This window comes from Pleurodeles waltl, chromosome 1_2 (genome assembly GCF_031143425.1).
Source record: "Pleurodeles waltl isolate 20211129_DDA chromosome 1_2, aPleWal1.hap1.20221129, whole genome shotgun sequence".
Taxonomy (NCBI): Eukaryota; Metazoa; Chordata; class Amphibia; order Caudata; family Salamandridae; genus Pleurodeles; species Pleurodeles waltl.
In genome coordinates, this window is record NC_090437.1 from 1,165,720,971 (window position 1) to 1,165,744,298 (window position 23,328).

Below are 23,328 nucleotides of genomic sequence, written 5' to 3' on the forward strand. Positions count from 1 at the left end.
CAATGAGATGTTATCACTCCAAGTCAAGAGTGAGACTTTAGTTCATTACAATCTTTCTTGACAATACTGCCAAGCCCTTTTGAAAGCCAATGGCTGCTCTCCAACAAGAAGATTCCACTAGATAGTCGAAGCATGAGCCAGTCTTCCAACTGCAAAAACAGACAGCGATGCAGCCATTAAGAAGCAAAGTTCTTCCAAGTAAGTTCCCTTATATACTAGAATCCCAGGATGGTCACCACACTGTGGCTCGCATTTCTCGTTTGACATGAGATCTTCATTACTTGAGCACCATCTTAGTTTGGGAACAACATGTCACCATTTTGAATTTTGTTGTAGTATAAAACGTTACTCAGATCAGCATTTACTACTAATTAGAATAAATAATAATTTGATATGTAATGGTCTGACTATTGAAAGGGTGAGTACCTGTACCTGCTGTGTATGCTCATCTACTTTGAGTGCCCCCTGTGATGAATCCTAGTCTACTCTACTCTAATCACTAGTGATGCATATCATGTTTATGTTCCTGACACACACAGGAGATTTTAGAGGAGCTTTCAGGAACATTAGCATTTCTAGAATGTGTTCTTGTTTTTGGACACCATGCCAAGGCAGTCCTTTATTAGGCCTGCAACCTCTCCAGCAAGGCACAGCTGGTCTCATTGCTAGGTTTTACCTAATATTATGAAAACTTTGCAAAACTTATGTTGATGAGACTGAATGTTTCAAGAAAATATTGAAGAAAAATGCTGTGCTTAAGTGGGGACGAGAGCAATCAAAAGCTTTTAAAATATTGAAGGAGGAAATCATAAATGTATCTTGTTTGAAGATTTTTAAAATAGGTTGTGTTTGTTGATAGTTGTAACTATGGGTTGGGTGCCGTATTGTTGCTAAATTCTTGTGCTATTGAGTAGGTTCTCTCCTCTGCTTCTGGGATGCTTAGAGAAGTGTAACAGCATTATTTAAGTATTGAAAGAGAGCTGTTCTCCTGTACAAGAACTTCAAAACAATTTAGAATGTTTTTATGGGGACAGAGTGAAAGCCTCATTGTCACTGTTTTAGTGCCATGTGAAGATACAATTTACATGCTAGGCTTGCAGTAAATATTCTACGTTGTGATTTCTGTTATTGAGTATATTCCTGGGAGATATAATTTACAAGTGGATTTCAAATCATCATTGGCTTCGAATGGTACCATTCCTGAATGTGCTGAAGAAAATGAGTCTGAGCTGTCATTTAGTATTAGAGATGTACGTTTAAGGGAAATGGATGAGTCCATTGCTGCAGAGGAAGATTGTGATTCAGAAATGAAAGAGTATTTGGTGCTTAGGAAAGTTGATGGTTATCTTCAGACAGGAAAGCCAGAGTAACAGTAGTTGAGTGGGCAAGAAAGCTTTCTATAAGTTGTCACATGAGTTACAAGACACGGATGGCATATGTAGGAGCAAGATTGCTCCACCATTTGGGTTAAGAAATAACATTTTACAAAAAGGTCATGAGGACAGTTATGAGGATTGGTCACAAAATGGCACTTGAATCTGACATTTAAAATAGCTGCTTTTGGGATCACTTTTTTGATTCGCAAATTGTACAGTGTTTACTCATTTTTTCCTGATGCGAGTCTTGTTTGAATAGAGAAGCATGATTTCCTAATTCAGACAGAAAACCAGCCAACCCTTTCCAATACTGTAGATGGTCTTAAAGCCAACCTCAGGATTTCAAAAACCAATGTATAGACTCAGTAATTTAAACTCTGCATACAATTTAGGTACAAAGTGGCTCTGCAAGATCCCTGTGCTCATAAAAAGTAAGTACATGGTAATCTGGCAGGCATTATCACAACAAGCAAATGATTACACAGTCCACATGCTGCTGGTGGTCTGTCTAGGTCAAGGAGAGTGAGAAACCAGAGGAAGGAGTGCAGCCACAGAGTTAACCAACTCACAAGTCTTTCTCAGTAGGTGCAATTCTTCAATGGAAATAGCCCAAACCCAGAAATCCATCTCAAATGCTATACCATAATTCCTGGCTGTATATCTCTGACTTGTATCTGGAGATCCATTTACATTTGTTCAACACACGCAATAATAAATCAAAATCTACCATGCCAGATAGCAACAGAGACCGTTCATAATAAATGCCTTGTCTGGAGCCATGACAGGCTCTTTAGGTCATCAGGCATACTTAAAGTATGCACCCCAATAGAAGTACCAGTACAGTACACGCTACTAAAGAGATTATTTTTGTGGTAACATCCTTAGCTCCCATGCTACGGAAATATATTGAAGAGATTGTGTTACCAACTGCAAATTTGCCAGGAATAAAATCCCTCTGACCACAGTTAACCAGTAGAGAAAAAACAAATCTTTCACTTCTAAACTTATTACTAACTCAGGTTTCCATGCCTATTCTCTGATTCCCTTGTGAATCCTAGAAATTCTTAATCTGGGAGCAGATTTCTGATTTTTGGTTTGTGATTCTGGTCCTTTCTCTCCACTCACTGTCTTATATTTTTGGGCCGTCCAGCTTTTCTTGCGAGCTAGTGGTGCTAGGTCATGTCTATCATTCAGTGACTGATCGAGGTGCTGCCAGTGAAGCCTACTTGCCTACACTAGTACATACCGCCTATTCCTGGGCAAAAGGCATTGGAGGCAGAAAACAGCTATTGTCAGCTGAACATTCAGTGGATTAGCTGCAGGTGGACACATCTACTGCCTGATGTCTTTGGAGGTCTATGGCGTGCAAGAATGTATTTTGAAAAAAAGGAAGATGATGATGATGATGAAAAGAAATACCTGGAGCCAGTTGCAAGTGGACCTGAACTAAATTTGTATTCAGTCCTCCTGCAGCTTTCATTTCTGCCCTGTGTAAAAGGAAAATTGCCTGCAAATTCAAAGGTGTTTGAACATCAAGAAGCAAAGTTATTGGATATTTTCTAATAACGTTAGCACTTAGGCACAGTTCATCTCTCAAGTATTTGGAAACGATTCCAAGCTTACTTGAACAAGACATAACCTCCGCAGTTTCTGCTTACTATTTTGCTTTGCTCTGATGTTTTTGCCGTAAAGATAAATTCTACAGTAGTACACCCAGCTGAAGCGTCGGAGCTAGTTAAACACTCATCAACTACATCTTCCAGACCAGCAGTGCTGAACATTTTCCACCTCCAAACGTTTTCAGAATTGGACTGTAAACGTTTTGACTAGATTAATTACCAACTGTCTCCACAGACCACTCCATATGAGGTTGACTGTGAAGAGTCCCTGGGTCCTGATCTATCACAGCTGACTCACTAATTCTTATTTTTAGTTTACTATTTTTTCTTAACGAAATTATTATTTTTTAGTTTTTGTGTGAACTCCTGGTCTACAGTGACTATTTTGGTGGTGTTGTATACGGACTACAGAAACCTTTCTTTTGAACCAAACTACCAAGGGTGAGCCGGGTATTTCTTGAAGTGTAGATTTCTGTAACACATGCTATATGGTAAATGTTGTGCCTCCCCAAGAAGCTTACACAGCTTACAAACCTTCTAACACTGATAGACTATGTAGGTAGCTGCAATGGGGGAAATTACCTGTTGTACGAACCCTATTGTACCAACCCTTCTAAAGCAAAAGGGGACTCAGCACACAAGTGTATCTTGTCTAATGAGTTGCATTTATACGGGATGTGCTTTGTTTGCACTAGTAGGTTCACTACTTTAAAAAAATGTTATAACTTCATATTAGGTATGTAGGTATGTATTGTTGTTGAACTTTGTGTAGACTAAGAATGACTTTTGTCAGTTCAGTCTAATAGTCCCCACCCACATCATTGCCCCTGCCCCGCTCACATCCTCCATGAATCTTGTCAGTAGTGTTGTCTGTGGAAGAGGACAGACCACGTATGACTCTGTTACATGTGATGTTAGCTCCTTGGGCATTTGGAGCAATTATAAATAATATCAGGGAACCTATTTATGCAGTTATTGACAACAACATCCTTTTTTCGTGCAACTCTGCTGTTGATCACTCGCATCACTGTTTATGGCTTATGTGCTTTTCTCCTTACAGTCATTTAGTGCAGAACCTAAAACTCAGTGCAGACGAGGATTGCTGAAAATGTGTTGGGACAGCAATGTCCTCTGCATGGTAATACAGACGTGTAACTCTTCCTGTGAATAACCCAGCTACATGAGATCACTCATCCTGACATTTTTCTTTTGGTCTTGAGTGGTTGCCTGTTTCTTATAAAAAGGAGAACACCGTCTCTGATTTACATTATTTTCTTCACTTACTTTCCACTAAGGATGTCTTTTCATTGTGTATGATATGCCACAATTTGTTATCATATGCACCTACTGCCTTTTCTGTGAGTAAGTGCCCTTGTGCTTCTTCCAAGTCTACACCCTACCATTACGTTAACCTGGATAAAATAACTCCTTTTCCTATCAAAATCGCACATCTTTTGCATACTCTGTTTGAGAGTCTTACAAAATATTGCTTTCCCTAATGCTTTAATTTTGCGTCACAAGGACACTTCTGTAGCTCTTATTAAAATGTTTGGGACATTTTTTCAGTTCTTTTTTGGATTCCCTTGCTCTTTCTATATCCATCATTGAAAGGGGTTCATACCTAACAAATTATAGACGCATGTGAGCCTCCACGGTCTCGGTGGCTGGTTATCCTACTTATTAGTATTGTTTGGCTACCACAAATGTATTTGGATATTTTACCTTCAGGTCACCTGTTTTTTTAATCAGATTTATATTTTCTTTTAGTTGTCGCTTCTTTCTGTTTCTCTTCTTCAAACGCAATACATTTCTGCTTTACATTAAAGCATGTTTCAAGCTTCTTTACTTATCCTTATTGCTTCTGTTCATCCTGCAGCAGGTTTTAGTGTTCAGTGTCAGGACCTTCCTTATAGCTCAGCTGCAGATTTGAGCCTTAAAATTAAAGTAATTATTTGTACAAACCCACCCTTTCTGTACCCCAGTAGCTATCCTTGTGCTGTCAAATTTAATGATATATTTCGAGGAACAGTGTCAAAAAATATTTCTAAAACTAGCCAGTCTGAATTTGTTGATATGACCTGCAGATTCCAACTTTTAGGTTTAAAAATTATATGGACGAAACATTGCCATCCCTTTTTCAGTTTTTTTTTCTTTATTAAGTTTAAGAATATAATAAAACAATAAGCAGTCGCAGGTGAGTTCCTATCATAAGTGTATCCGATTACATTTTTGTGCTGCACATGAATTAGATTGTACGTAGTGAAACCACAGTAGCCACATGTTATAGCCAGGTAAGAGTCATCTGCGAACCACTCATAATTCATGACTCAGCATATGTTGTGGTGTGTTGGAAATTCCAGTGCAGCCATTTTTTTGTTTTCGCCCGAGACAGCAAATGCGTTGTTGTCTAAATCTTTTGTAAACAAAAAAAGCTTAAAATGGACTTAGTACCCCCCATTACCTACGATTGGTTGGTTTCCATATCACGCTTGTTTCCTTGCTTTTTATTGGTCTGCGCCTCCTGCTCGCTCCTTCTGCAGTTGATTCAAGTGTTTATCCCTGCCATGGAGTATGGACCAAGTACAGTTTCTTGTTTGCAACCAGTGTCCTTCCTCTGCCTACGTGCTCCTTCAGGTTCTTTTATATTTTTTCCATGCACTATGTAAGAGTGCATGTGTCTGCAGTTTGTCCCCTCTCCCTCCTATCTTCCTCCTTCCATCATTGGAGCTCCTGCGTCAACCTGGCCATTACATTGCTGCTCCCTCTCTCCTCCCCGCACCTCTCTCTCCTGTTTTTTCCCCCTTAGTCCTCCTCCTGCTGCCTGTTGTTTTGCTGCCCCTTTATGCCTCGTCCGCACCTCTGGCATGTTGCTTCCCCTGCTCTGATCCCACTGTGTTTTGTGTTGCCCCTCCCTCATGTTGCTTACCCCCGCGTAGTTTAAGACATATTGCACAGCAGCACCAGCTGCTGTGCAACATGGCTTAAAGAAAAAAAAAGCTCTATGACGCAGTCGGCACTGGCCAAGTAATAGCACTTTTTTCCCTTTTAGCTATGTTGCGTGGCAGCCTGTGCTGCTGCACAGCATCTTTTAAAAATCATTTACAAAGCCAGTAGATCTTGCAGAGGTGAAACCGATTGGCTTTGTCTGCGTTTGTTCTTGATAGTAGTCTCAGTAGTTTCCCACTTCAAAGATCTGGGAGATATTATGTGATATCTTTTTAGTACCACGTGGCTATGTTTTTTCAGCATGTATCTTGAGAAGTTGAGGCACTAAATATCCTGCTAACAAAATGACAACCTTTTTTTTATAATAATGCAGAAGGTGAAAAACTATCCGGGCCAGTTCCAAAGACTGTACAGAAGCAGAGGAGGATGTTGGAACGATTGGTCAGCAGTGAATGTAAGTAGACCTTTTTGTAAGAGTTGTAAATGTTGGCTGCCATGTTCCACCATTAATTTTATTTTCTATTCCCTGTCATATACGTTTGTGGAGTGATGCATACTTTACTTTGTTAATAGTAACTCACAAAATATGTTTAGCGTTTGATAAAGGGTGAGAATGCCAAGTACAGTTATCCTATGTGAAGTCTTCCTACTGATGTAAACATGGGATGTCTGGTCACAGCCTGCAATGTGGAACACCTGAGCATGTTTCTGTAAAAAAAAGGTATTACAAGCACAGCCAGCTCTGCCAGCCTAAATGATGTTCCTGCAAACTTCCAGGACTTAACCCCTTTCTGCAAACAATGGTCACTTTTCACACAGATTTTATAGTGCATGGGCTTTGTATTGTTTCAATCCTTTTTATATGGCTTAGCTTGACAGCGCATCTGTTGCCAGACAATTATGTGAGCGTCTCTAGAGAGGGGCTTTGTCTCTGCCCGCATGTTGTGAGCCAGGAGCACATGTTTTGATTGGGCAGAAACAGTAGGTTTCCATTAAAAAAGGGCTTGCACTCCACCAGCTGCCCAACACCAGTGATCATTTTATTTATGTATCCAGCTGCCCAAGTTTGAACTTTTAGGAGCACATAGGACATTGAAATGCCTTTAAAGTGTCTTAGATAACTAGATAATTAATTTTTGTTGTCTTTCGCTGGCAGCAGTACAGCTGGGGGGTGGGACAGTCAGTAACCTACGTGGACTTTTAGGTCTGGCTTCACAGTGCAACTGCCACTTGACCTTTTAACCTACACCAATATTATTCTACATTTCTTTGTTTCCACACAAATACCTACCTATTCCCATGCTAAGTACTTTTAATGCTTAATTTGACCATACAGCATTCATTTAAAGCCAGACATACTGGCATTGCTGATGCTTGTTTTACACACGTTTTCGCTAATAGGGGGATTTTCCTCCTCTCATTGGTTCCTTTCCCATCAGCGCTGGTTTAAGGAGTGCTAGCCTGGAATTCTTCAAGAATGGCTTTGTGTTTCCTGGAGAATGACCTTTACAAGTGGCGCCATCTGTATTTTATGGAGCATCACCTCCTGCCATCATGCTTTCAACACAGTTCTCATTCAGTGCTACTTATTAAATATTTTCTTTAGACAGATTTGGGATGTGTACGTGTATACCCCTCTTTGATTGTGTCCAGTCATCATCTCACTTTCCTTCATTGTTGTTTTCTCTTTACTTACATGGGAGTAAGTGCTGGAATTCTAGTACTCCCATTGCTGACTATAGTGCTTCTGGAGGTACAGTTGTAAGTACTATACATGAGACCGTCCTAAGGTCGGGAGCATCTATGAGTAGCTTTAATGTTCTTTCAAAACACAGTTGTCTTAGATGCTTGCAGAGCGTTCCCACCTTGCCCACGGACACAGTGATACTAAGCCATTGTGTTCAGAAGTAACAGCCCCACTCCCCTGTTTTCACTACTCACACCTGGGTAGTTCCACAGGAGGCCTGTGTATCCTAGGGTAAAAAAGGTGCCCTGACTTTAGAGAGTATAATCAGTCGTCACTGAGGCATAAGGGTTGTGCTCCCTGTTTCTCTGGGAACACAAACGGTGCTTCTTGGGTCTCCAGTTGGAACCACTTAGTCTCCCCTGCTACCTTGGTAGATAAGGTCTTGAAAAGCTCCATTAGCCCCGTAGGGATTCCAGACTCAAGTCATGGTTTGACTTTACAATCCAAGTGGTATGAAGCAGATCATTGGATCTACATTAATAGTTCTAAACTCTGAATATCTTAGACAATGTCTAGGATCCTGAGGCACTTTTTCAGTGTAGAGAAACTGCAATTGTAGAGAAATCATGCCCATGTAAAGGCAACATTTGCATTTTATTTTTCAATGTAAATCTATTTAGAGAACTCTAAACTAATTGAAGGATTAAAAATAGGGTTAAAATCACCGTAATGATATGGTAATGTCTCTCTTACGGGCTAATGTGAGCAGGTATTGTTGGAGGACATAAAGCACAGTACCAGGACTGCAGACCCTGACAAGGAAACCTCATACCTTAGTCCATATACTGTTGCTGAACATGAAGCAGATGATCGTAATTAAATGGGACTTACCCTCCCCCCATTTCATGTAAGAAGCGGAGAAGGTGGCATGTACTTTTCTGCAAAGAGAGGCTTTCCTTGTTACAGTCTCCAGGCACTGAAGGAATGTTTCCAGCAAAAGATACATCAGGAGCATACAGGTTAATTTTGTGACCACCCTGAAGGCCTGGGTACATGGTCTTATTGTGCTTATGTTCTGGATAGTCTTGCATTGCTTCTTTGAACATGATATGTAGCCCTTTGCATTATCCCAGTACAACAGTACAAACCCTACAGTGGAACCCTATTGCAGTGTTATTATTCTCCTACCACATGCAGCAGTATTGAAATTCACAGTTTTTGTTTTAAAACAATAAAAAGGGAAACGTTTGCGTGGGCATAATACAGCCTTGCATAGAGGAAATAACTACAGTATCGGTTTGAATAAGCAAAGAGTATCACATTCCAAAAATGCATCGGCATGGCAGTTTTGTCCGACAGTGTGTATTGACGTCTACTGAAGGACGTAGAAGCTAAAAACTCTGCTTGCATTATGCTGTCATATCAGAGCGTAGCGAGTGTTCTAAGGAAGATATATGATTGAGAACTGGTGTTACAGTTAAGGAACCTTTTCCTCTCCATTTGGTGCCCTCGTGAAACACTGAAACAAATAGCAAACCTATATCTTTGTAAAGTAGGTGGGAATGTGGTAAGGAATGAATGCAGAGGAAATCAAGCAATGAACACCTAATATCTGTACTTGCCAACAATGTTGAGCTGCTTTTGACTAACCTCCTTTCAAGATCTGGATAATTTATATGTTCAATGGCATGTGTAGCTGCAGATACACATGCTGTGCACTGTTCCTGCCATCTAGTGTTGGGCTCGGAATGTAACAAGTTGTTTTTCTTCGAAGAAGTCTTTTCGAGTCACGGGACTGAGTGACTCTTCCCTTTCGGCTCCATTGCGCATGGGCATCGACTCCATCTTAGATTGTTTTATTTCCGCCATCGAGTTCGGACGTGTTCCTCTTCGCTCCGTGTAGTCGAATCGGAAAAAGACTAAACTCACCGAAAATCGTCGGTATTGTTTTCGATCGCGAAACATCTTGCACCGACACCTCAACACCGGCGAAACACAGCTTCGGTGGCCCTTCAGGGCTTCCACGCCCAGCCAGGGCCTGGTCGGCCTGACCACAGAAAACGTCAAAGCCTAATGGACCGGACCCCATTCCGTTTCTGCCCACAGTGCCCCGCCAAGTATCCCTATACAGACCAACACCTGGTCTGTAATCTGTGTTTGTCACCGGACCACAGAGAAGATACTTGCGAAGCCCGCAGGCCATTTCGATCGAAGAAGACCTTGAGGGATCGGAGGGCGAGGCAACTGCAAATGGCGTAGAAGAGTTCAGAGCACCTCGACGTCGAGGAAGAGGAGATGGCTATCTCCATCCAAGGTTCAGATTCGGACGACTCCGACACAGACCGACCACCCACAGCAGGCCAACAAGTGAGTACACTAACTGATATATGGTAGGTTCCCACTTGAGTAGCGATAAATTTAGAGCAACCAATTGCCAATTATTCTGTAAAGATCCTTAAAATATTCGAAGATACTTCTCAAAAAATTATCCAGTTTGAAATTTATTCAGAAGAGGTAGATTACTCCATATTGTACATAATTGATTGGATCATAGGACAGAGTGAACATTCAGCCGACACGTGTTTCGCCCTATGAGGTGCATTCACCTGGGCTTTCTCAAGGCTGTAGAAGATAAAAGGAGTTACAAATTAAGAAAATGTAAGAGGACGGAAACATTAGAAACTCAGAGCCAGAGAATATCAAGGCGTGAAAACCCAAAGTTCGTCAGGAATAGATAAACCTGCATGCTGTCCATATCTTTGAGAATCTGTCTGTGAAAAAGGTAAAGTGAAAGTTGACATTAAAAATCCATGCAGTAATGGTGCCTAAGTGTATAGCAATTCCAGAATAAGAGTTAGAATTATCCAAGTATACTAATATTCTGCGGTGCTGGCACCACTACCTAGTTATAGATCTGAATTATTCAACATATTTGTTCTCTTCATTTAGATCATAACTTGCGGTCTCACGCTTTAATTTTCATTTTGGATATCACCATTTGATTACCTTTCCTCTTATCACTTCCCTAACTCTTATCGGAAATCAGATCACTTTCACATGGTGACACTACAGGATGTAGTCCCCTTATTAAAACAGGGAGAATATATGTCAACACTGGATTTAAAAGATGCGTATTTTCATATACCCATCCATCTCACAGAAAATACCTCAGGTTTGTCATACAAGGAAAGCATTACCAATTCAAAGTGTTACCCTTCGGATAACAACAGCCCCCAGAGTATTTACAAAATGCCTCTCAGTAGCAGCAGCCCATATAAGGAGACAGCACATGCACGTATTCCCATATCTCAACGATTGGCTAATAAAAGCCAACACTCAACACTAGTGTCAAAATCACACATGTTACGTAATAGATACCCTACACACGCTAGGGTTTTCTATAAATTACCAAAAATTACACTTGCAGCCATCCCAAGTTCAACAGTACTTGGGAGCAACACTCAACACTCAAAAAGCGATTGCCAGTCCAAGCCCACAAAGGGTACAATCATTCCACACCATGGTACCAAAGATACAACCAAATCAGCACTACACAGTCAGATTTGTGATGAAACTCCTAGGCATGATGGCATCATGCATCGCAATAGTCCCAAACGTGCGGTTACACATGCGGCCCTCACAACAGTGCCTTGTAAAACAATGGACGCAGGCACAAGGTCAACTCCAAGATCTAGTGTTGATAGACCGCCAAACACACTATTCGCTTCAATGGCGGAACCCCGTAAATGTAAACAAAGGGCGGCCTTTTCAAGACCCTGTGCCTCACGCCATTCTCACAACAGATGCATCAATGATTGGGTGGGGAGCACACCTCAATAATCACAATACACAAGGACAGTGGGACAACCAACAGAAACAACTACACATAAATCAATTAGAGCTGCTAGCAGTCTTTCTAGCACTAAAACCTTTTCAACCTCTTCTTGCTCAAGCGAAACACATCACACTGTTAGATGCATCCATACAAGACATCGTAGGCTATTTACTACACCTACAAAAAGCAAATCTCTCTTTTCTTCCATCAAAATACACCTCACTGCAATTTCGGCTTACTTGCAAATCAAACACACAAAATCACTGTTTAGAATACCAGTCATTAAAGCCTTCATGGAAGGACTAAAGAGGATCATACCTCCTAGAACCCCACCAGTACCCTCGTGGAATCTTAATATTGTACTTACACGACTCATGGGTCCACCTTTTGAACCCATGCATTCTTGTCAAATCCAATTTTTAACTTGGAAAGTGTCATTTCTAGTAGCGATCACCTCACTACGAAGAGTTAGTGAAATACAAGCTTTCACTATTGAGGAACCCTTTATACAAGTGCACAAACATAAAACTGTTCTCCGCACAAATCCTACCAAAAGTCATTTCACCATTTCATTTAAACCAAACAGTGGAACTCCCAGTCTTCTTCCCACAGCCAGACTCAGTAGCAGAAAGAGCACTGCATAAATTAGACATATAAAGAGCACTAATGTACTATATAGACAGAACAAAACCATTTCGTAAAATGAAACACTTGTTCGTCGCATTCCAGAAACCCCATGCTTGTAACCCTATATTCAAACAGGGCATAGTCAGATGGATAGTTAAATGCATACAAACTTTTTTACCTTAAAGCTAAAAGAGAGCTGCTTATTACACCAAAGGCACACTCCATTAGAAAGAAAGGAGCAACAATGGCCTTTCTAGGTAACATACTAATGACAGAAATTTGAAAGGCAGCCACTTGGTCTACACCTCATACTTTTACCAAACACTATTGTGTAGATGTGTTAGCAACACAACAAGCCACAGTAGGACAGGCTGTATTAAGAACATTATTTCAAACAACTTCAACTCCTACAGGCTGACCACCGCTTTTGGGAGGATTACTGCTTTGTAGTCTATGCACAGCATGTGTATCTGCAGCTACACATGCCATCGAACGGAAAATGTCACTTACCCAGTGTACATCTGTTCGTGGCATGTTCCGCTGCAGATTCACATGCGCTCTCCCACCTCCCCGGGAAACTGTAGCCGTTTAAGTTGCAATTAGAAATTGTATATATGTAAATAAACACTACTTTAGCGCAAACTATGCACATACATATCTATTCCATTGCATGGACATCTTTACTATACTCATTCTATCACTCCTACCTCACCCTCTGCGGGAAAACAATCTAAGATGGAGTCGATGCCCATGCGCAATGGAGCCGAAAGGGAGGAGTCACTCGGTCCCGTGACTCGAAAAGACTTCTTCGAAGAAAAACAACTTGTTACAGTCCGAGCCCAACACTAGATGGCAGGAACAGTGCACAGCATGTTAATCAGCAGCGGAACATGCCATGAACAGATGTACACTTGGTAAGTGATATTTTCCATATGTTTCCATATAACATCTGCCAAATATAAAATTTAAAAACTGGCTTATATGCTTTTTAGAATAGAACTGTTTTTGTATTCCCAATCGGGTGTTGGTTGACCTTTATGAGGTATGGAGACAACTTGAAATAGCTCAATCAATTATCTGCTGTTTGGGTACTGCCATGCAACTATAGCCTTCATCAGGTTTCATTGACACCTCTTTTCTGGACACATTGTTACATTTGTTGCTTAGATAAGGGGCAGAAAAACGTTAGACAACCAATCAAAAACACCTTGAGATAAGTCTACATCTAGCAAGGCACATGTTTTAAGCCATGTTAGTTTATAAAATCTTTAGGTCCTCTGTCGTTCTGTGATTGAGGTCTAGTCCGTGAGGGATTATACTGTCTATAATGTTCAACCATTGAGGGCTTTAATGATGATGCTCACATATGAATCACTGTGCGTTTCCATTTCCGTAGTTCTTGGTTTAAAGACAAAAATCCATGTGGCTGCAAACTACCAGGTTTACCATTGTGGTGAACAAGCTGTGCACAATGAAGTTGAATTTGGCATGTCAGTCCATTTTCTGAGCACATTCACCCATGGTAAGATTGAGAAAGAAACTCAGCACTGTTGTTTTTTGCCTAGTTTGCTAGCACTCAGGTGAGTATTAATAAAATAAGTCTTGAAAATCAGAATAAGTGAATTAGATGACCCAAAGCAATACTGTTCTAAATCTGAGGGCTGAAATGGAAAATACACTCACAATAGTGTTAAAACTCTTTCTTCTGCCTGACTTGTATCTTCCTCAGATGAACCTGTACTCAAAGCCTAAATTGCATGCTTACATGTCTAAGCCTGAACAAAAGCCAAAATCACATTCTGGTGCTGAGTACTATAAAGGAACCTGTTTGACCTTTGGATACAGAAACCACACAGATATATACATAGAATGCCCTGTACCGGCAAATTACTGTATATGCTGTACAGCAACCAGCTACATATATATCCATTTGCAAAGGCAAATAACCAGGTTTCCTTGGAGTAAGATCTGGACATAAATAAAAATAAAGGCCTTAAAGAGCAACTGGGAATACAGTTATACCTTATGAAACAAGTGGAATGTTATGAATTCCTAATACTAAGCCATCTCAAGTCATGCATCAGGGCTGAGCACCACTGTGCCAACAATGCCCACAATATATAAAGAATAATTTCTATTATGCCAGAGGGCAGCCCCATGCTATGGTTGTTTGCAGTATGTGGAAAATTGCCACCTGTATGCATTGATCTGCATTGTGCACATTTTATAGTGAAACTGTCATTCTGTCAAAATTTCCCACCATTATTCCAGAACTTGCCACTATAATGCAAGGTACTGTTGTGTTATGGGTGTTCACTCGATACACACAAAGAAGTACTACCATTATGATAGGGCATGTCACCACCGACCTGACCAACAACACCACACCATACCCCCCACTCCAACCAACTTCACACCTGGACCCCTACTGAAGATGAAGAAACCGAAAAAAACATGAACTCCATCCACTCAGGCTCCCACCACATCTTCAACAAGGCCAGCCCATTCATCGCTCCCATGCTCCGCACCGTAATCGACAGCTCTTTCGACGCCGCCACCTTCCAAGACACCTGAAAGCACGCCGCAGTCACAGCACTCTTCAAAAAACCCAAAGCAGACCCGGAAGACCTCACGAACTACCGCCCCATCTCTCTTCTCCCTTTCCCTGCCAAGGTCGCCGAGAAGATAGTAAAGGCCCGTCTGGCTCACTTCCTAAAGGAAAACAACGCACTCGATGCCTCCCAGTCTGGATTTCGCAAGAACCACAGCACTGAGACCTCCCTCATCGCCTGCACTGACGACATCAGAACCAGAGTTGACAAGGGTGAGACCGTCGCACTCATCCTCCTGGACCTCTCTGCAGCCTTCGACACTGCTTGCCACCAAATCCTCCACGCACGCCTTTTCGAAGCAGGAATCCGACACAAGGCCCTAGACTGGCTCACCTCCTTCCTCGCCGAAAGAACCCAGAAAGTCCGCCTCCTTCCCTTGCAGTCCCCAGTAACCGAGATCATCTGCGGGGTCCCCCAAGGGTCCTCCCTCAGCCCTACCCTCTTCAACATTTACATGGCCCGCTCGCCAACATCTTCTGCCCCCACGGAATCACCATCATCTCGTACGCAGGCGACACCCAGCTCGTCATCTCCCTCACCAGGAACCCTTCCACCGCCAAGAAAAAGCTCCACGCCGGACTCCTCAACACTGCCAGTTGGATGACAGCAAGCCACCTCAAACTCAACTCCAACAAAACAGAAATCATCATCTTCGGCCCCAACAAGAGAGTATGGGCCGACGCCTGGTGGCCCACCGCCCTAGGACCACCCCCAACACCCTCCACCCACGCACACAACCTCAGCATCATCTTAGACTCATCTCTCTCCATGGCCCAGCAAATCAACACCATAACTTCCTCCTGTTTCAACACCCTTCACATGTTACGGAAGGACTTCAAATGGATTCCCATAGAAACCAGAAAAACCGTCACCCATGCACTCATCAGCAGCAGATTAGACTAAGGAAACGCCCTCTACGCTGGTACCACAGCCAAGCTTCAGCAGAAACTCCAGCGAATCCAGAACGCAGCCGCATGTCTCATCCTGAACCTCCCACGCCACAAACACATCTCCGCCCACCTCAGATCCCTTCACTGGCTGCCCATCAGCAAAAGGATCATTTTCAAAGTCCTCATCCACGCCTACAAATCCCTCCACAACACTGGACCAGCCTACTTCAACAAACGAGTGAACTTACACATACCTACTCGTCTCCTCCGCTCTGTTGACCTCGGCCTCACCACAGTCCCCCGCATCCAACGCACCACCTCTGGAGGCAGATCCTTCTCCTACCTCGCCTCCAAGACCTGGAACTCCCTCTCCACCAACCTACGCAAGACCCAGGACCTCCTGACATTCAGAAAACACCTCAAGACATGGCTTTTTGAGCAGTAATCGACCACCCCCCCCCCCCCCCCCCCCCCCCCCCAACTGCGCCTTAAGACCCGACCGGGTGAGGAGCGCGCTTAATAATTTTTTTTAATGATTATATTACACTGTGGGAGACCACCATCATGTAATAGATGCCTACATTGTGGCTCTATTGAGTAACTTCTATCCTTTGTAATTGTCACATTCATCTACACGTGCATGCAAAGGTTGATGCACAGCCCACCAAAACATAGACTGAGTGCATAACATCCTGACATTACCTTTCTGTAGCATAGACAAACTTACACAATGTCCCTCTTTCATATCCTCCCAAAAAAGGTTGCAAATAGGTGGTAGCACAAAGGCATTGATGTGTTGTGCCTCTTCCAAATGACCAAGAAATCACAGCCTCAGCACTATGTTATGTTATGTTATGTTATAATTGCTTATATAGTGCCTAAACTGCCCAGAGGCCTCGTAGCGCTTATACTGCAATAGCGGGATTGTACTGTTTATATTCGTGCAGGAATTTAGGTTTTAAATAACCAAGTCTTCAGATCCTTCCTAAAAGAAATCTCTTGTGAATTTGATCTGATATTAAGAGGAAGGTTATTCCAAAGCAAAGCACCATGATATGCCAACGATCTTCCTCCCCATCTTGCTTTCTTCACAGTTGGCACTATGACCAGCTTAGCTGAGGAGGATCTGAGTGGCCTGGCTGGAATGTAGACAGATGCCAACGTTTTGAGCATTTTAGGACCATGGCTCTATGAATGTGGCATAGGGCCTTGAACTGAATCCTTTTATCCACTGGGAGCCAATGTAGGGACGTGATTCCTGCCCGTATGGAGTGTTGCTTAGGAGTATTTAAGAGCGGACGTGCAGCTGCGTTTTGTACCCTTTGTAATCTTTGTATCACATATCTTGGTGATCCTACAAACAGGGCATTGCCATAATCAATCCGAGAACCTATCAGTGCCTGAATAACCAGTCTTCTGGCAAAAAACGGTAGTATAGTTAAAACCTTCCTCAGAGTCCTAAGCAGAGCGAATGAGGTTCCTGCTATTCTATTGGCATGTTGGGACATTGAGAGTTGGGGGTCCAACCATACACCAAGGCTTTTAATAAGACATTTAGGGGGTGGGAGGTTGGGCACTCCTCTTAATAAGCTAGAATTGACTAAGGACATTTTTTGCCCAAAGAGCATAACCTCAGTTTTTTCGTCATTGAGCTTCAGTTTACTTCCCGACATCCAAGCAGCAACTGCTTTCAGACAGGGACCTAGTTCCGTACCCATATCTGGGTAAGTATTGGAAAGGGAGACGATCAGTTGAGTATCGTCTGCATAGGACACCAGGTTCAGTCCAAATGGCTCAATGATCTCTGCTAATGGCCTCATGTAGATGTTAAAGAGTAGCGGACTCAGAGCAGACCCCTGAGGGACACCACAATTACTGAAAGTGCGCCTGGAGGTATACGATCTATCCAGTACCTGAAAGGACCTACCATGTATAAACGAAAGAATCCATTCTAGTGCGACTCCAGCGATTCCACATCCCTGCAATCTGTCTTTGAGGATATCTAAATCAACTGTATCGAATGCCGCACTCAGATCTAAGAGGATGATCGCGGTTTCAATTCCTTTATCCATCCTCTTTTTTGCTTCTTCTGTAATGGCAATCAGTGCGGTTTCTGTCCCATTCTTAGGCCTGAAACCCATCTGGGTAGGGTGTAGAAGCTTTTTTCCTTCCAGAAGAGTAGATAGCTGAGAATGTACATGCTTCTCCGCAAGTTTAGCCATTATAGGCAGCAATGAAATCAGTCTGTAGTTGGTCAGTAACTTGGAATCCAGATTAGTTTTTTTTAGGAGAGGCTTGACAATAGCCTGTTTCCAGGAGTCTGGCCTACCAACTTAGACACGTCTGAGGTAGACACTCTACTTCATCAAGACACTCTTGTCACAGACACTTCCTGGAGAAGAGAACCTGAAACAGAACCTGCAGCCTGCCAAAGGACTCACCTGACTGCTGCCTTGCTGTTGCCCTGCTGCTCTCTGGCTGTGCTGAGAAGTGTTCTCCAAAAGCTTGGATAGAGCTTGTCTCCTGTTCCCTGAAGTCTCAGGACCAAAAAGACTTCATTTCTGCAACAGCCGGCAGAAAATGACACACAGCCTGCATCGCAGTGAAAAATTCACCACACACCGGAACAACGCAGCCCGACTTTGCAAGGAGAAGATCGATGCAGCACCAGCATAGCGACCGGAAATTCGACGCACAGCCAAGCTGGAACTGCGCAGCCCAACTTCCTGAGAGGAATCGACGCAGCACCTGCCGTGCGGTAGAATTTTCCACACAACGCCCACCAAATCCACACAACCCCTGTGACTTCGTCCTGCCAGCGCCAGATTTCAGGTCATCATCCCCGGGGCATCTGAAAACCCTGCAACCCGAAGAGGATCAAAGACCGAGCGCAACCGAAATCGACGCAAAGCCTTCTCTGTGTGGAAAATAAACAGCGCATCGCCGTGTGCGGCCCGAGAAATTGACGTACACCTCCCTGTTTTCCAGGCATCTCCTCCTCTGCGGTTCCTTGTGGAGATTTTGAACGCAAACCAGGTACTTTGTGCTTGCAAGAGACATTTGTTGCTTTTAGGAGACTAAAGACACTTTATATCAGTTTTACAGTGATATTCAAAAATATACTTATTGCATTTTAATCATTTTGACCTGCACATTATATATTTTTCTAAACACTTTGTGATGTATTTTTGTGGTGTTCCACTGTGTTATTGCATGATTTATTGCACAAATACTTTACACATTGCCTTCTAAGTTAAGCCTGACTGCCCGGTGCCAAGCTACCAGAGGGAGGGCTACCAGAGGGAGGATTGTGTGTGACTTACCATGACTAAAGTGAGGGTCCTTGCTTGGACAGGGGCACTTTTTGGTTGGGTGGATAGAGTGGTGCTTGGTAGTCTGGTTTTATTAGGATCCTGTAAATTGGTGGTAATGTAATGACATCTTGTGTTTGGCAGTGTGTTGGCAGTGTGTTTGTGTGTAGAGGTAGTCCAGTGTTATAAAATGGTTGTAAAGTTCTGGATGTGCAATGCTGCGATAGAGCATTTTCTGGGGTGTGGTTGCGTGATGGCAGTGGGTAATAGTGAGTTCCTTTCGGTGGTATTAAAAGCATTGAGTGTACAGTACAAGAGTGGTTTGTGGCAGGGTCCAAGTTTTGTGTGCTGGGCTGGTAGTGTGGTAATATGTGATAGCTGTGTGGTGGAATTGTGATGATTCGTTGTGGTTTTGAGATGTGAAATAGTCCTCATATAGTATTCTGCAACGGAATTTCTCCCCAGGAAGTGGACTGATATAACAAAGAGTACATATCGCATGGAAAATTAGACCTTTACTATTCTGAAACAGTGTGTCTCTGTGTGTGTGTGTGTGTGTGTGTGTGTATGTGTGCATTCACTTTTATTGTAATTCCCTGGATAAACGGCTACTTCCACGCATCCACAGGAAGGAAGGTGTGGATTTTAGACCAAAGAAAGTGAAAGAGCGATCTAAAGTAGACTTGCAGAATGTTGGTCCAACACCCTTTTAAGGAAACTAGACAGCAAGTGTTAATACACATTTAGAATCCTTTACAAATGTGAAAAACAATACATTTTGGCATTAAACCAACATATTTGATTCACCATCTTTGTTTCCATCCAGTTGATTTGAAATATTAATCTGGCCCCTACTTGAATACTTAAAGTGTGTAATTGTGTGAAAAACTCATACATTCAAAACTGGTCCATTTAAAAAAACAAAAACAAAAAAAACAAATGGGAAATGATAAGTTAATTAATGCAGTCCCACTCAGTAAAGGGATGGAACACTACTGTAAGGACAGAACTTTGTCAATTATTTTGATACTTAAAGACAGGCGTACAGGGAAGATTATGTTGTGAGATGAAGAACTCCCCTTTGTGTGAGGTACATACCTATAAGGGAACAAAAGAAACAATCTTAAGGGGAAAACACTACAGCACACTAGTATATACATTCTTGTCTCTTGGGCAGGGTTATTCAGGGTAATTAAGCCAAGATATAGAGGACTCTCTGAATTGTCACAATTTATACTAAGAGCAATAGTGCTAATATCGATTTAATTAATCATTAGTCCTTTCTTCAAAACTGATATCCGAAAACATTTGCTTGTTTAATTTTCAGATTATTAGTCTCAAACCGTCACTCCATCTCCCATTTATTTGCAAAGGCATTGGTGTAAAGTTCAGATGAAAGGAAGTAATAAAATGCAGAATTCTGAATCATGGAGATGTCTGAATTAAGGATCTTGTGAGACTACACTGTGCAAATGCGACAGAAAGAAAGACCAAAGAGCACTTGAAAACCTGAAGATAGAATTTGCTGCCTCTGGTTTGGTGACACCACGGGGACTTGTAGGGTGGTATCCCACACCCATAGGGCATTAAAAGACTAGTATACTTCTCTACCAAGTATAACGAATACAGCATAGTAGTCTAAATATGGACACATACGTCCCTTTAATCTTTACCTCTTTTTCTTCTCCTGCCTCTCGTCACTATTAAATTGACACTCACACTGCCCCTCTTTGCTTCTGCAACTATTGTGTTCTCATTGGAATTCTCTGATTATAGCGGCCTCTCACCTCATTTTTAATACCGTTCCCATCTCTTTTAGTCTCTCACTTTTCAACCTCCTTTTCTCTCTCTAGCACCACTTGGTTTATTATTTTTCCCTTAATCTCCCCTTTGTATTCACTTTTTTCCTTTTGCCTGGTTCTTTTTGTTTCCTTTTGTTTCACTACTTATTCCCTCCTATACTTGTTCTAGAGCTTTGGTGTCCCTTAGGGTCCCTAGCTTGGCCTGATGTCAAAGGCTTTCCTATGTGCTATGTCATCATTTGTGCACCGTCTCTTAGTCATCTGTTGCGTCTCTTTGTTTCTGCAGTATATGATATTTAGGAATTGTTTGCGAAAATAGCTCTTCCTGAGATCCTTTATTTCTGTTGGATGCTTCTAAAGGGTCAATTTACAATGCATTTGTGTCTATAATTGAAGTAATATATTGTTTTGTGGTGGAATGAGGAAAATCGACACTTGATTGATAAATGGATGTGTGCAAATATTTCCTATTGTTACCTGTAAGATGAGCCTGCTGGTGACCCTGAATGTTTTTCTGTTTCTCACCAATTAATAACAGCCTTTTAATAATGTAGATTAAGGTTCTGACCTATAGTATTCAATCTCCGATTACCATCTTAATGCTATACTATATCTTTCACCCACAGTGTCCTAGAAATTTATTTCATCATTCTCGCCCTTTCTTGAATAGAGATTATGAGGGTCTAAATGGGGACTATTTGAACTCCTAAGAGAAAGGTTCTGTGTTATAACAACCTCCTTCACTTGAGTTTCCCTGGTTATGAAATTAACAGGTTAACCATGCTTCAAGTTGTGTCCAAGTAATTAACACCTTGCTTCCCAGAAAGGTACTGATATGTTGAAATCTAACATTTTTTTTTTTTTTTTAGCCAAAAGCTTTATTGCTTTAGATGACTTTGTTGAAATAACCAAGAAGTATGCCAAAGGAATTATTCCAAGCAACTTGTTCCTGAGTGATGAAGATGATGGTGAGATGGCTGGGAAAGCTCCTGATGAACTACCACTTCAGCTAAAGGTGAGAAATAACATGCATTTTTTAATCTTCATGCTTAAGCAAAAGTGTTTTCAGAAATGTAGGTGAATTAAGGTAATTTGCAACCCAGCATTAGTTTAACTTTAGGAATGTTTCCATATGTAACAAAGTAAATTGTACAAAAAACAATAATTCAAAAATACTATACAACATCAAATAATGTGAGCCCCCTTTATGATTTAAAGCAAAGAATAATGTATAAAGATATTCTTAAATCATGTTTGTAGACCAGCACAACACAATTTGGATGTCATTTTCCCAGCTGAAAAAGCATTTACTGGGTGAGTAACGAACAGCTACTCTAAAAGCAAAAAAATGTTTTCCAGGATTTGAAATGGTCAATTTGCTTAAATATTTTGTATTTTGTTCCTTCAATAAAATGCTCGCCATACCATTAGCACACAGCACAGTCTGTACGTAACCTGCTTTTAATTGCACTTATGGCATTCTAAATTTGTTCGAAGGCTCCTGTTGTCACATAAATTCAAACAGGAATTCCGGATTGATTGTACTCAGTAATACCTTTGATCCGACCTGCACAATTAATACAGTTAGCCTGTGCTCTAAATATATACATGTTCTTTAGATGTGAAAGGAGAAAACGTGATTGTTCGAAACGACTTACATTTTCTTGTCCAGATTCTCCATAATAAACTACCCAAATATTTGTTCGAAGTAAAGTTAAATGTAGGATCTACGTGAAAAGTAAATAAACAAGACAACACACAATGCAGGTCACACAGTTGATCTCATTGGGACTACTTACAGTGAAGAAATGCTTGCACTTTACCTGGCTAACCATTGTTTAATGACGTTTGCAGTTATTTTTGGTCTGAAACAAACGGACATACTTCATTTTACAATTGTAGATCCAGTTAGTGTGTGGGATAGGCTAGACACCTCGAAGGCCTGTGACCTATTTAAACGATGTGTTGCAACAGATCTACCATAGAATCCAGATACTCTGTGCATGATATCATTGCTGCTGTTTTTCTGACATATTTGCCTGTCTGACACCTAAATTTCTTTTTTTTAATGTTATTATTATATCATCAACATAATGGATAACTTTGCATCAAATACAGAGCATATACAGGTGACCAGACAGTACATTCATCAGTTATCTTTTCCTTTTCTGGAGACTCTCAACAATCAGGAGAGAGGGGACAAGACAGCAAAACATACATCTTTTCCAGGGATCCCATCCCCACAACGAGTATGGGACACACGTCTCTGTACAAAGAACACCTCCTGTGCCAGGGGGCGGCAGGGTTCCAGTCCTTCTTATATATTCCTTCTCTTCCCCGGATTCCCTCTCGTGGGCAATTTTTGGCTTTCCTCCTCAACAATAATGATGGCCAACCCCTCTTTACATGTTCTGCATTTCCCAGGTGCCCCATAGTCTCTAAGGGCCAGATGTAGTAAACTCCGATTTTGCGACTTGCAAATTGCGAGTCTGACCGACTCGCAATTTGCAAGTCGCAAAATCGGATGCAGAATGGTGTCTCAGACACCTTCTGCGACTCGCTATGGGGTCGCAAAGACCCACCTCATCAATATTCATGAGGTGGGTCGCATTTTGCGACCCCA

At 41.8% G+C, this 23,328-nt stretch overlaps 1 protein-coding gene across 5 annotated transcripts in view; it reads left to right on the forward strand.

Annotated features, from left to right (window-relative positions):
• The window catches only part of WFS1 (wolframin ER transmembrane glycoprotein), a 228,104-nt gene that overhangs the window by 184,355 nt on the left and 20,421 nt on the right, over positions 1-23,328 (forward strand). For all 5 annotated transcript variants that reach the window (XM_069203132.1, XM_069203151.1, XM_069203136.1 and 2 more), the window contains 2 exons: positions 6,315-6,395; positions 21,575-21,720. In XM_069203132.1, coding sequence (XP_069059233.1) covers positions 6,315-6,395; positions 21,575-21,720 — 227 coding nt within the window. The remainder of the gene's footprint in view (positions 1-6,314; positions 6,396-21,574; positions 21,721-23,328) is intronic.